The 13,778-nt window shown below is 53.3% G+C and overlaps 2 protein-coding genes across 2 annotated transcripts in view; both read right to left on the bottom strand.

The window, feature by feature from the left end:
- Positions 1-7,765, bottom strand: part of Arap1 (ArfGAP with RhoGAP domain, ankyrin repeat and PH domain 1) — a 115,272-nt gene extending 107,507 nt beyond the window's left edge. Inside the window, exon 1 of the mRNA XM_051149068.1 lies at positions 7,629-7,765. The gene's annotated coding sequence lies outside the window, so the exon portion shown is untranslated. The remainder of the gene's footprint in view (positions 1-7,628) is intronic.
- Positions 7,766-9,397: 1,632 nt separating this feature from the next.
- The window catches only part of Stard10 (StAR related lipid transfer domain containing 10), a 27,245-nt gene continuing 22,864 nt past the window's right edge, over positions 9,398-13,778 (bottom strand). Inside the window, exons 3-7 of the mRNA XM_051149069.1 lie at positions 12,532-12,679; positions 11,900-12,003; positions 11,469-11,586; positions 10,015-10,067; positions 9,398-9,797 (exon numbers count right to left, since the gene is read on the bottom strand). Coding sequence (XP_051005026.1) covers positions 9,552-9,797; positions 10,015-10,067; positions 11,469-11,586; positions 11,900-12,003; positions 12,532-12,679 — 669 coding nt within the window. The 3' untranslated portion in view covers positions 9,398-9,551. The remainder of the gene's footprint in view (positions 9,798-10,014; positions 10,068-11,468; positions 11,587-11,899; positions 12,004-12,531; positions 12,680-13,778) is intronic.

Genomic DNA, 13,778 nt, shown 5'->3' with positions numbered 1-13,778 from the left:
GTTCTGAACACACCAGGAAGCATCTCAGCCAATGCCCCGCACTTCCAGAAAAGACGTGAGTCCCAAAGAGAGCAGGACTCAGCAAGCCCACAGCCTGAGCTCTTGTCTTTCTCTGGCTTATTACTGGGAGAACTGAGGGAGGGTGGTCCCTTCAGATGGCATTAGAAATGCTGGAACAAACTCCCTGCAAGTGAGCTGGGCCACTTCTGCACTGAGGAACAGGGGTGTTTGGAAACATAGTGTCATATAGCCCTAGCTAGCCTATGTAGCTGAGGTTGACCTTACATTTATTTTTATATTTCTTGTATATGTATGACGTATATGCTTGTAGGCTTTGAATTTTTTTTCAAACCTACTTTAGTTGGGGTTCTTTAATGTTTATACCTCCCTTCCAATCCACCTACCCTAGATAGGAGAGAAAAGAGGTTAATAGGAACAGAAGAAATAGACCTTTTTTAGACTCAGTTCCTTGGAGCGATTCCACTGGCATAGTCGGCAGGATTCCAATAGACCTGTTAAACAGCAAACCAGCAATTCAGCGAAGGTGACTGTAACTGCAGCTGCTGGAACCTGGAGCAGCAGCCGGAGCCCAGGGCGGCAGCTGGAACCCAAAACAGCAGCCAGGACCTGGAGCCTCCAAGTGTTCGTTGGACTGGTTCTCTCTAGGAGTGTCTTGAAGTGGAGTGATGAACAGCCAAGACCAAAAAGCCCAGTCGTGTGTGTGTGTGTGTGTGTGTGTGTGTATCCTCTCAGAGTCCGTACTAGGATGTTTATCACTGGGCAAAGACCACGCCCCGGCAAGGGGCGGTTCCTCTTCCAGTGGACAAACATCACCTGTTCTCTCACAGTCTGTTTTCAGTGGGAAAAACACCGCACAGCCGTACACAAATCTGTTGCACATCCCACACTTGGGATCAAAACAAAACATGTTTACATCCACTATATATGCTTATGCATGTTTGTGGGGTTTTTTTCACTTATTTTTATGTATATGTGTGCTGTCTGCATATAGAGTCTGCATGCCAAAAGAGAACACTGAATCCCACTACAGATGCCTGAGCCTCCGTGCCAGTGCTGGGTGTTGAACCTGGGTCCTTTGGAAGAGCAGCCAGTGCTCTTAACCACTGAGCCATCTCTCCAGCCCTGCATGTTTGTGTTTTGAGTGTAGCCATACATGCCATGGCACATCCACGGAAAGTCAGAGGACAACCTCAAGTGTTGGTTTTCATCTTCTACCTTGCTTGAGAAAGGGGCTGGTTGCTCTTCATTACATAGGCCAGGCTAAGCAACTCTCACGCCTCTGGATTCTTCTGTCTCTGTCTCCAATCTTCCCGTGGGAGAGCAGGAATTACAGATGAATGTGCTGCTGTCGTCAGCACTGGTGACATAAGATCTGGCCCTCCCACCTGCATGACAAGGTTTCATCCACTGATCCATCTCCTCACACCACCTTAAACTTCTGATTCTGCCTCCACTTCCCAGTGCTGGGGTCACGGAAACACTACCACATCCAGTTTTTGCTGTCCTAAAATTGAACCCAGAGCCTAGTGTGGTGATAATCCTAGTCCAAAATGTGGGCTTTATTCTCATTTTACTTTTTATTATTATGGGTGTTTTGCTTGTATGTGTGTCTGTGTACATCTGTGTGTCTGGTACCCCTCAGATGGAAGAGGGCATCAGATCCTCTGGAACTAGGCTTACAGACAGTTGTGAGCTGCCCATGAGGGTGCTGGGACTCGAACCTGGGTGCTCTGGAAGAGCAGCCAGTACTCTAAACCATTGAGCTATCTCCAGACCCCAAAATATGGGCTTTCAGGCCACAGGCAGTACAGGAAGGCAAGTGTCCTGGTAAGGTTTCTGGATGTTCAGACTCCATAGGCTCATATAGTTGTCTTCAAGCAGAGGAAGGGGGCAGGGGGGTGGCGCATATCCCACAGCACCACTCTAATAAACCATTAGCTAATACTCTGACATCTCTTTACTGAGCAATAGGGACCCGCTCTCTGGGAAAGTGTCTGTCCTAGTTCTGCCCCTCAGGGAGGGGATCCCTGGGGTCTTGGGGAAAATAATCATTGCATTTTCATTACAAAACTACACAACAGCCCACTGAGGGTCCTCACTAAAGAGAGCAGGGATGGCACTCGAGTTTGAAGGCTTAGCCTAGTTCACACACCATGGGAATAGAGCAGGGCTCCACCTACCGCAAGCCCTGAGATGTCAAAGGCCAATGTGAGAGTCTTCACAGTGGGAGGTGGTACAGGAAGAGGCCGGGAGGTATTCATCAACCCTCACCAAGCCAAGGAGCCTTTTGGGTAGCAGTGTACATACTGCAGGTAACATACTGCAAGGGCAGGCCCCAGCTGAGCACATAGCCACTGCCCAAGGCCCAGCTTCCTGCACCCGAAGGCATGACAGCATGTCTCCTCAGCCTCTACTCAAACTCCTGCCTACCATCTGTCTCTGTAGGGTCCTCCAGCCTGACCCTGATCTTTTGCAGACTTAACCTGGGTCTGTTGAGCCACATTCCGTGCTGTTTCCAACATTCACAGAGCAACTCTTGACCTTGTGCTATGATCTTACCGACCCTGGGCTAGGTTCCCTGTAGTGGATGTAAACATTTTTTGTTTTGGTCCCAAGTACAGGATGCGCAACAGACTTGTGTAAGGATGTGGAATTTTCCGCTAGTGAGAGAACAGGTGATGTTTGAAGAGGCGGGGCTCTTTTTGGTCTTGGCTGTTCATCACTCCACTTCAAGACGCTCTAGAAAGAACAGTTCCAGAGAACACTTCGAGGCTCCGGGTTCCGGCTGCTGCTCCAGGTTCCAGTGGCTGCGGTTGCAGTCACCGTCACTGAATTGCCGGTTTGCTGTTTAACGGGTCTATTGGAATCCTGCCAACTACGCCAGTGGAATAACTCCAAGGAACTGAGTCTAAAAAGGTCTACTTCTGTTTCTACTAACCTCTTTTCTCTCCTATCTAGGATAGGTGGGTTGGAAGGGAGGTATCAACATTAAAGAACCCCAGATAAAGTAGGTTTGACAAAGTTCAAAGCCTATAGTTCCCCCTCAGTTGCACCCTGGGTCCATGGGCTTCTTGCTGGAGAATGCAGTCAGTGGTCATACCCGCCGAGGCTCGCCATTACATGACTACTGCGCCACATGCTACAAGTGGGCTCCAGGACTGGCCCCATGGATTTCTAGAAGGGGAAGCAGCAGAGTATATGTGGTCACATAAGCCAGGAGGCCAGCCGGGAGTCAGAGCCATGGAGTAAACCACAACGTTTTGTAGGCCTCCATCAAATGACAACGTGACCACGTGAGGTATAAGGTTTCTTCAACTCAAGGTGACCCAGCCTAAATCAAGCTCTGTAAGGCCCCCTGGACCTTCAACTTTTAGGAATTTAAAACTTGGGAACAACTGCATATAGCAAACTGGTCCTTCAATCTCTACAGCTTTGAGTAGCAGACTCAGGCTCAGAATCTCATTAGGCAGCTAATGTGGGTAGAGAGGGAGTGAGGAGAGAGAGGTCCCCCTTCCAGCCACAGTCACTCTCTCAAGTCCTAGGCTGTTTTACTGACTTCTGTCTAGTGCTGTCCACACATGAGACAGAAGGGCCTGGGAGGAGGATAGAAAGAAAAGAACGCCTGGAGAGATGCATGCCAGTCGAGGAGACCCTACCACCCAGGAGGCTATAAAGCAAGAGCATTTCAGCCTTGAAACTGCCCTGTCCTGGGGGATTCATCCACCTACTGCAGCCTGGCCAAAAACAAAAAACAAAAAAGTAGGGCCAGGTAAGTCTCCCCCAGGAGCCCTGGGCCACTACGATTCCAGATGGCTCCTAACCGTCTACCCTCAGATGCTGACAGAGGAATGGCCCTGAGAGGTCCTCACAAAACAAAATTAGGTGAAAGAAGATTAGGTACATAGAAAAAGGGTACAAAATGGATCTCTAACCCCTGCACCCTCCCTGGCCCACTGAGGCCCTAAGCACCATATACTTGACCTCAGGTGGCCCCTGTGTCTTTGTCTCTTGACTCTGGGAAACCCTGCCAGGTTTCTTGAGTCACCAATACCCTCCAGGGCCCCTAAAAGGAGCTGGCTCCTGGTGTACTGAGGGCACTGACCTGAGCTCTGTGACAAAGCAGTGAGCAGCTTCCGCAAGGAGCTCAGGTTTTCAGAGGCCCCAGCCTGGTCTCCTATTCCAGTTCCTGTCTCCAAGATGCTGACTATAGACCTTGGCTTCCTCAGCAGTGAAAAAAGGGTCTGAGAAAGCCAGGGGGCAGGGCAGGAAATTAATCTTCCAGGAGGTACCCTTCCTAGGACTGGGCCCTCTAGGATTTGGGTCAAGACTTAATGCAACAGGCCAGTCCGCAAATAGAACCTTTGCAGGCACCCCACCCGCCACTCCAATGTCAGAGACCAAGCGGCCCTCCAATCTGCCAGTTATTGCAATGGGGAACCCCTAGGGTAGGACCTGGGTTTGAACCTGCTGTCTTCAAAACTCTCCCTGTGCTCAAGGATCTGACTCTAAGCCATGAAAATTCAACTAGTCGGGCTGGAGAGATGGCTCAGCGGTGAAGAGCACTGGCTGCTCTTCCAAAGGTCCTGGGTTCAATTCCCAGCAACCACATGGTGGCTCATAACCATCTGTAACGGGATCTGGTGCCCTTTGTACATGCAGAAAGAACACTGTATACATAATAAATAAATAAACCTTAAAAAAAAAAAAAAAAAAAAAAGACCTTGTCTCTTGATCTTATTTTGATCACCTAGAAAATGGAAATGGCCAAGAAACAGCAGCTTCTACTGCTGTTACGACCATACTTAAATAATAACTTACTGCACTGAAATGTTAGTGTCATTGAACTAATCAGTTAATATCACATCCCCTACTGGCTATTCTCTCCCAGTGATCTAGGGCAGAATTTTTTTTTTTCTTTTCCTTTCTTTTGTAGTTTCCAAGACAAGGTTTCTCTGTGTAGTCCTGGCTGTCTTGGAACTTGTAGACCAGGCTGGCCTCGAACTCAGAGATCCACCTGCCATTGCCTCCTGAGTGCTAGGATTAAAGGTGTAAATTATAATTATAGAGCAGGCTTGTCTTTCTGACCTCTGACCCAAAGGATGTGAGAGATTCCATGGGAAAGCTGCAGATTATGAGTCTGTGGCCTACACAACTCCAAGGGAGTTGTCCTCCAAGGGACATTTGCCTCTTTGGGCAGGGACTGTCCTCCCCAAGAGCCCCAGTTGGAATGCACAAGTCCGGAGGCTTGACTGGGGCGCTCGCGCGCGTGCGTGCGTGCGTGCGGCTGGGGAGGTGTCCTGGTGTCCAGTGAACTGTAAATCTGAGCTCTGTGGGAAATATGCATTGGAGGGCCCTCTGGACGGCCTTCCCCTCCTCCGCCCCTATTTACTGCCAGACACCTGGCACCCATCTTAGCATACAGCCCCTCTCTAAAACACAAACACCCTGCGCTATCTGTGGAGGGACTAGGTCTGGCCTGGCAGACTTGAAAGGAGCTGAGAGGTGAGAGGTGCTGATTGCTACGCATACCCCACATGCTATGAGTCCCCTCTGAAAGAGACAGAGCCCAGAAATCTGAAACAAGGTAGAGAGCCCTCAAACAGCCCAGTATCGAGCCCAGGCGTCCAAGAGTTAAGACCCACAGCAAAAGGGGGAGGCAGGGTCAGTGGCGGGCAGACGGGCCTGGAGCCCAGGGCCTGCCTCCCCTCCCCCTCCCCTAGGAACAGAGGCCACTTGTTTGGGCATTGGCGGCTGGCTTTGAGCTCAGCCAAGGGAGAGTGGGGTGACGAGGGAGAGGCCCTAGAGAATGGAAGAGACTCCCCCTCCCTCCTGCAGAGGCCCTTAGGCCTGGATCATCGCTAGTGCTAGTACTCTGAGCCCTGGCTCCGCGGGCCACCTTCCTCTGAGTCTACCTTTCCTTCCCGCAAACTCTGGGCAGGATTCACACTGGCCTGACTCTTGCATTAGCAGTCTATAGTTGGGACATGAAGTCAGGCTTGTCATCCCATCCTCAGATGTGGAAAGGGGACACAGAAAAGGATTGGGAGTGGCAAAGTCACACAGGGCTCTGTGGCAGTGCTAGAACTCAAGACTTCAGATCCCCAGCCAGTCTTATGCCTGCACCCCATCTTCACCGACATCCAAAAAAACCTGTCCAACCTGGAACTGAAAACCAGGCTGGAAGGCACCGTAATAAGCAGGCCAGCATCTGAAGCCCGAAGTCTCAAAGAACATGAGGATTTAGTTGAGGAGTAAACTTGGGGGGGGGGTGTGCAACATCTCTCAAAAAGCGTACTCTTGATATGTGGAGAGCGTTGCTGGACTCCACGTGACGGGTGGCCACATAAGGAGGCCTGACTGTCCAAGTGAAACCTGGGGCATTGGGACCCCAGCCATCAGAGCCTGCTTGTGCCCTATTCCAATGAGCAAACGGCCACTGGGGATCAGGGTCCCCAGGCCAGGGTCTAAATAAACTCCGACCAGGCATGAGTCCCAAAGGTGAGTTCTCTGCACACTCTCCCCTGCCAGCCCTTGCAGCCACACCCACCCCCTGGTCTTTCCTCCAGGAGGCTACCAGAATCCCCGCCGCTGCTGCACAAGCAAGCTCTGCCCTCCCTTTGCAGTCACTTAACTACCAAGGCTAGTCGCAGGCACCCTCTCCTCCCCAGGTCTGCACCTGTCCACACCTGTCTCTGGGTTCTGCTGAGTTTCTTTTACACTGTAATGACAGTGCTAGGATGCTAGGCTTCCCCTAGCAGGATAGTCACGGCTTTCCAAGTACAGGTATCAAGGTCCCCGGGACCCAACAGCAGTCAAATCCTTCATTCCTGAACCCTCGGAATTCTGAGTCTAGGCATTTGGGGAGGTTTCTCCAGGACACCGGATTTAGATTAGCATAGGGCAGACGCCTACTGTGCTGGCTCCTAATCACCCAGCAAGCAAACCTACCCAATGGAGATCTGAGACCAAAAACTCACCCCGCCCGCAACAACCGAGCCCCCAGCCCCCGAGACCCCGTGTCTCTCCCCACCTCCCTCCCCCGTCCCCCCGCCCTTCTACCTCCCTCCCCCTGCTGCACTGCAAGCCCATCCACCCACTCCCAGCCTGACCCCATTCTATGAGCACACCCCTCCTTTCCCGGCAACTGGGCCAGGTAGGCTCTAGAGAAACCATGCCCCCATTAACTGGTGGGGAATTGAGGTGCAGAGGACGGAAGTAGTCTGCCCAAGGTTGCCAACGCCCCAGGTGCAGGCTTAACGTCCTACAGCTTTGCGAGGCTGTTAAAGAGTGTCCGCGGTCGACTAGGTGGGAACCTTCATTTCTCAAGTTGGTAAACCAAGCTGCCTGACTCTAGTGACTCCGGAGCCTGCGAGCCCGAAAGCAGAAGAGCTGAAAGCGGGTGTCCACGAGCTTACCACCCCTGTCCCTACAGTTGTGGCTGGATGCCTCCATCTCTAGAGGCGACCCCTCTTCACTCCATCCCCAGGCCGAGAGAGCCCACCAGATGACTCCGGGAAAGGCGAGCGGGGCCTCACCATTCCCTTCTGAGGAATGGGGACAATGCAGGCCACGACTGGCGATTGGGAGGTACCAGCAAGCTCACTAACCTGTTTTGAGCGAAGAGAACTCCACTCGCGGGGGAGCGGGGGTCCCGGTACCTTCTGTCACACGCGGCAGCTGCCAACTCGCTGCAGCGGTCTGGGGCGCGCCCACCTCTCCCGGCGCTTCCGCCCGCCCCACGTGACACCCGGGGATGTGAGGGCGGGGACGGGGCAGGGAGCCGGCCGGTCCCGCCTCCAGCCTAGTCCTCAATCCCCTGGACAGACCGGCCCCACAAGGTTTGTGTCTCTCCCTGACCATTAGCTTGCGAAGGTTTTGAGGCCCATGTCTACCCCGCCCCTGATGAGGTTCCACTGATCCTTGAGTCTCCTTGCCTCAACATCCCTATTCTGGTGAATCTACCCCTGGGAGAGGTGTCTCTCTCCCTCTCTCTCCTCTCTCTCTCTCTCTCTCTCTCTCTCTCTCTCTCTCTCTCTCTCTCTCTCTCTCTCTTTCTCCTGGGGAACAAGACAACCATAGCATGACCAACTTCCCTGGAAGTCCATTGTTCCAGGCCACCCTGCTCCTGTCCCTTGGACCACACCTCCTGGCAGCTTCTCACCTCCCCATACAGATGAAATCCCCAGACTTGGCTAGGCATTTCTGGGTCCTGGGATCCTGGGACCAGGCCTTCTTCTAGGGCCAGCCAAGCCAGAGGCCTTAGTTTAGCTGGGCTTCCATTTTTCCATAAGTACAAAGGGTATATTTGGAAGAACAGCTCTCAGCAGGGTGGGCCAAAGGAGTTGTCCTGAAAGGAGAAAGTCTTTAATCAGAGAGCTTACTCCATGCCCGGCCTAGTGATGGGCAATTTGGTTTTTTTAAAATCCTAAGTAACAAAAAACCCTCACACTTGCTTAGAGGTAAAAAATTATCACCTTAGGCTATAGGCTAGGAAATAGGAGTCTGCAATTTTCAGGGTGCTCGCAAAGTTACTGACCATTATGGGCAAAGCTCAAGCTGGAATGTTCCAGGTGACAGTGTCTCCTGTACAGGCCTCTCTCCACTCAAACTGTTCCTCTGGGGAAAACTCGACTCAGAGCCCACCGTGTCTCCACGGGCAGGGCTTTCCAGCAGCGGTGATCAGGGTCAGATCTTGGGGAGTACTTCCAGACTGCTAGTTCTTGTGATACCAAAAATACCAGAGAAGAGCAGGGCCCAAGACCAACTCTGGGCATCCCTTGGGCAACAGAGGCAGCCCAGGCTTCCCTCTACAGCCCAGAGCAGCCAGGTGCAATGTAAGTGAGGGCTGGCGCCTGTTCATACTAGCCTAAGATCTTCAACACTGACCACCTCTTTGTGCGCTGGAAATGTGTCTTCACCGGTACCCACTCCCTTTCCCTCCTCTAGTATGCATGGCCCCACCTTAGTTCTGAGGCCTTCTGCCCTGGTCTCTGACTTATGGGTCCCTGCCCTTCCTTCTGTGACGACAGGAGCCAGAATGTGCCAGAACAACTGTCCATAGCTAGCTTGGACCGGAGAGGGGTATGCCACACAGTAACTAACAACCTGATCTCTAGCCAGACTAGAGGTCTGAAAAGTAAGCAAGGAACCTTTGTGACAGCCAAGTCAGTGAGTGGATGGAGAGGAAGACAGGACAGGAAAGGAAGAGGCAGCAAGCCCCATTCTCCAGTTACACAAGTAGAAATAAGTTGCCTGTAGGGACAAAGGTCCAGTGAGCAGTAATAGTATTAAGGAAAAACAACTGTAGAACTGGGTGGCGTGGTGCTGGGCAGATGAGAAGCAGGTACAAGCAAGAGCTGGTTGGGGCTGTGTGGTTCGTTTATTGGGGCCATGTCCAGCCAGGCCGCAGCCACCTGAGCAGGAGCCCAGTGCCCCCCCCAGAAGGCCGGTGGGAGAAGGGAGAAGTGCGGAAGGCTCAGTGCCCCAGGGCTCGGCCCAGTCCTGTCTTGGTCCTTGCAGAGGGGCTGTACTCAGGTGAGCGAGGTGTCGTCGTCGCTGCCCTCTCCCCCAGCACCGCCTGCTCTCTCTTCACGGCTCTCAGTCACCGCGCTCTCATCGATGTTCTCCAGTGAGTCCGCGTGTTGCACTGACAGCTCCGACAGCGCCAGGCTGGGCAATGGGCTCTGCTCTGGGTGCAGCCACGGCTTGAAATGTGGCTGGTGTTTCTGCTTCCACTCGGGGTATTTGATACAGGCCTTGTACATCTTCTTCATGGCCTGTAGACCGGCAGAACATTGTTAGGGGTGCCTGGAGGACCGCAACCCTCCAACGCCCTCCTGCACTGCACAGCCGTCCCCAGTGTCCCAACAACAGGCCCAGTTTGGAGACCCAGTCCATCAGCCCACCAGCCGTCACCCAGCATTAGCTCGGCCCCTGCTCTACTCCTCCAAACTCCCCCCCCTCCCCAATATCCCAGAGCACACAGCCACTTACCTTGGGAGCCAGGAACTGAGATGATTTATTCACCACCCACTTGGGTAAAGAGCCTATGGGGCAGGGAAAGGCCGGGAGGAAAAGGCAGCCTTAGGCACCCAGCCCCACCCACCACCAGCCATCCTCTCTTCAGAGGGAGGCCACCCCCTTTTCACTCCTTCTCAGTGAAGTTTCCAAATCCCTCAAGCTCATCTCTGCCTGCCATCCACTGTCTCTCAGCTGAGCTCCAGCTGCAGAGAAGAAAACAAGTAGCCTGGGGCCCCAGCTTATCACCTCCCTTCCCTCACACTGATAACCCAGGACTGTCCCTAGTGCTCAGCCTCTCTTGCCTGTCCTGCTGGGCCCCCTTTAAGGCCAGCAGGCCAGCCGAGCCTGACCTGGAATCCACAGCCCTGCTCGCGCGCGCTCTCTCTCTCTCTCTCTCTCTCATTGTGGGCCAAGGAGCCCCGACCAATGAATGACACCTGAGGTATAACCACTCATTCCATATTCACTGTGAGGCTCAGCCTGGGGACTCCAGACAGGAACTCACTGTCTGGTGTCTCAGCACGGACTGGTGTTCCGCTGGAGGGGAATGGGCCCACCAACAAGGAGTAGGCCCTCACACTGGGCATCAGGGACAGATGAAGAGTCATCACTTCATGCATCCCTGGAGCGTTGAGGAAGGAGGAGAGGTGTGGGGCAGCTAGCAGAGGATAGCAGGAGGCATTTTAAGCAGGTGAGTCCGGGGAAGTGATATATTGTTTTATTTCCTCTAGTAGCTGGTTTGGACAAAGTGGTTGAGTTCCAAGAGAGTGACAGTAGGGTGAAGGGGTAAGAACCAAGGGCGGAGGATGGGAGCGCGTGCCTGCAATCCCCGGCACTCTGAGGCAGGTGGTTGTTGAGTTCAGGGCCAGCCTGGGCTACAGAGTGAGTCAGAAGAAAGCGAGAGGGAGGGAGACTAAGCACTGGTTATGGGAGCCAAGGAGAAGCTGGCCCCAGCTAACTAGCAGGTGCTGGGGCGGGGGCGGGGGCGAAGTGACCAGAAAGCAAGCTGTTGATCTGAAGAAAGGGGGTCTAGGAAGTGCAATGGGTGGGGGGGGGGGGTTCACAGTTGAATACAAGTCTCTGAGAAAGGTCTAGGAGGCTGACAGAGATGAGTGCTCAGCTGTCGTGGGAGTGAGGTGCAAGGGCAGCCTTGGAAAACCCAGGCCTCTGGGATGTGGCTGAAGGAGACAGGGCAGGAGCAGGTCCAAGCTAGGAATGCCGGCACCAGGAAGACAGCTGCAAGCTCCTGGGAGGAGCAGTGGCTCCCTCATAGGTCCATCCCTTTCAAACCTCCAGCTTTGGGTAGAGGTACCCCCGGTGCTAAATGGCTCCTAACAGATGGTGTTCAGGTGGCCTGCCTGGCAGGTCAAGTTTACTCCCTGGACAGGGAAGGAACCTGTTGATGGGCTGCAGGGCCAAGCCCTCACCTTTGGGGTCCACTTGGGCCAAGTAGGTGATGACGCAGCTCTTGGGCCCCGTGCTCTGGATGAGGTAGCCCGTCTGGATGGACACAGCTCGGACCAAGTCTTTCCGAGGTGGGTATTTCTGAGGATGGAAGGCAACTGGGAGGTGAGACTTGGATAGGGACAAATGGAATGTCCAGGAGTTCAGGTAAGTCCCACCACAGGATCCTGCTCCCTTGCCTGTAGGCCAGCCTTATCCCAAGGGCCAGTCAAATACATCCCACCCTCTCACCACAGAGACGGCCCACACTGTCCTTTCCCTGAGCTACATGACAGACACTGCAGGGAAGTCATTATCCCCCAGGCCTGCCTAAAGTCACTGTGACAGCCACAGCCCAGCCCTGCCATTCATCCTTCTGCACGCCCAGGGAGGGAGGGAGGGCAGGCCGACTCACAGGATGTTTCACTGAGTAGTTCATAATGATGTAATCGGCGCCCATGGGGAGCCAGGAGCGGAGGGTGATGACATCACGGTTCTTCAGGGGCTTGGGACACCTCCCTGTAGACAGAGGGCAAGGAACAGTTCAGCCAGGCTGTTGGCCCATCTTCCTGTAAGGAAGGGTGTGATGGAGGCCAGAGACATGGGGACCCTATTAACTGCCAGCCCTCCCCATCCAGACAGGTAACCCCAGGAAGGACACAGCATAACCCTTGTCTGCGCTGTCTCTGCCTACCCTGTCCCTCAGGGCCTCACATAGCCCTTACCTTTTTGCTCTGACTTGTCTACCTATGTGAATATAGTTGAAAGACAGTGCTGTGATCACACGTGCATGAAATGTGTCTCTGTGGTGGCTGTGGCGTTGTATGCATGACTGGAGATGCATGTTTTTGTGTATGGGTCTTTATAAGTGTGTGTGGTCAGAGTATGTGAGCATGCCCGTGGAGAGGGCAGCTCTCCATCTCAGCATGCGGGTCTCTGAGCAGCCCAGCACAGGAGTGACCACAGGGAGGGAAAGTTAGAGGTGCTTTGGTGGGAGGTAGGGATGGAGGCTGAGAGGGTGGGGAGTCTTGTTCTGTGCCTGCTCACAAGAGTAATATCCTACGTCAGCGTTGACAGTCAAGCGGGCGATGTCGAAAGTCTCAATGACATTACTGTCCCACTTCTTCCGGTATTCTATGTCATGCAGGACGTCGTAGAGCGTCTCAGCTGGCACATCACAGCACTCCATCCTGCACTGCAGACAGACATGGGTCGTCAGGGCCACACAGGCACGGAGGAAAGAGAAGGGAGAGGAACAGGAGCCTGAGGCCGGCATGGACTTACTTCTTACCACAAGCCTGGTTTAGCTCCCCAGAAACCTCTGGTGCCAAGCTCAGCCTAGTCTCTTCTCCAGGAGTTCTTTTGAGGTAAACCATCCAGGCTCCTGGACACTGAGTCTCCATGTCTGTGCCCTCTATTCCCTGGGAGCAGGTTGTGGGAAGATGCTCACAGTTAACTCAACAAGGAGCTTGAGATAGGTTCACACTAATAAAAAAGCAAATGCCCAAATAGACTGTACCACCTGGCCACACTGGTGTGTGTGTGGTGTGTGTGTGTGGTGTGTGTGTGTGTGTGAGAGAGAGAGAGAGAGAGGAGAAGAAGAGAGAGAGAGAGAGAGAGGATGGGGAAGGGGGTAAGAGGAGAGATTTAGCAAACATCTTTGTAATCCTAGTACTTGAGAGCCTGGGGCAAGAGGATCACCCCAAGTTCAAGGGCCAGCCTGGGACAGGAGACCATCTTCAGACATTGTCCCTATTACTTAGTTGCACCCTCAAAGAGTTTCCCCTCTCAGGACAGACAGCCAGTTGCATCTTGCTTTATTTAGCCCTCCCAATGATTATGCCAGGTAACAAGCCTAGGAGGGACTTGAGTGCACAGGGTTAAGTGCCCTGCCCAAGGTCCCTGGCTGCTTAATAAGTAGCAGGGCTGTGACTTAATCCAGCTCACAGGTCTCGGGAAGCAGTAAAGACAGAACCAGAGTTCTCAAACTCTGCATTCAAAAAGATGAGATTCTGTGACGTTTCTCTCGCCCTAAGAGCCCAGCCCACGCCACCCCACCCCCACGCCCCCACCAGATAAAGTTCCCCACAGCAAGTACAACAGTTCTCCTGGGTAGTCTATAAGACTGACTCAGAACTGACATTCACCCAACACAGGAAACCCACATTCCACTCTCTACCCACGAGAGAATACATGCCCCAGGAGAAGCAGCACTGCCCCCCCTCCCCCAGGACAGGCCTTGGCACCAGGAAAGCACATCACAGGCTGCTCTGCTCACTGAGCCCTACACATCA

Source organism: Acomys russatus, chromosome 7 (assembly GCF_903995435.1).
Source record: "Acomys russatus chromosome 7, mAcoRus1.1, whole genome shotgun sequence".
Classification (NCBI taxonomy): Eukaryota; Metazoa; Chordata; class Mammalia; order Rodentia; family Muridae; genus Acomys; species Acomys russatus.
Note: the sequence above shows the minus strand (reverse complement) of the source record. Positions and strands in the feature narration are given on the sequence as shown.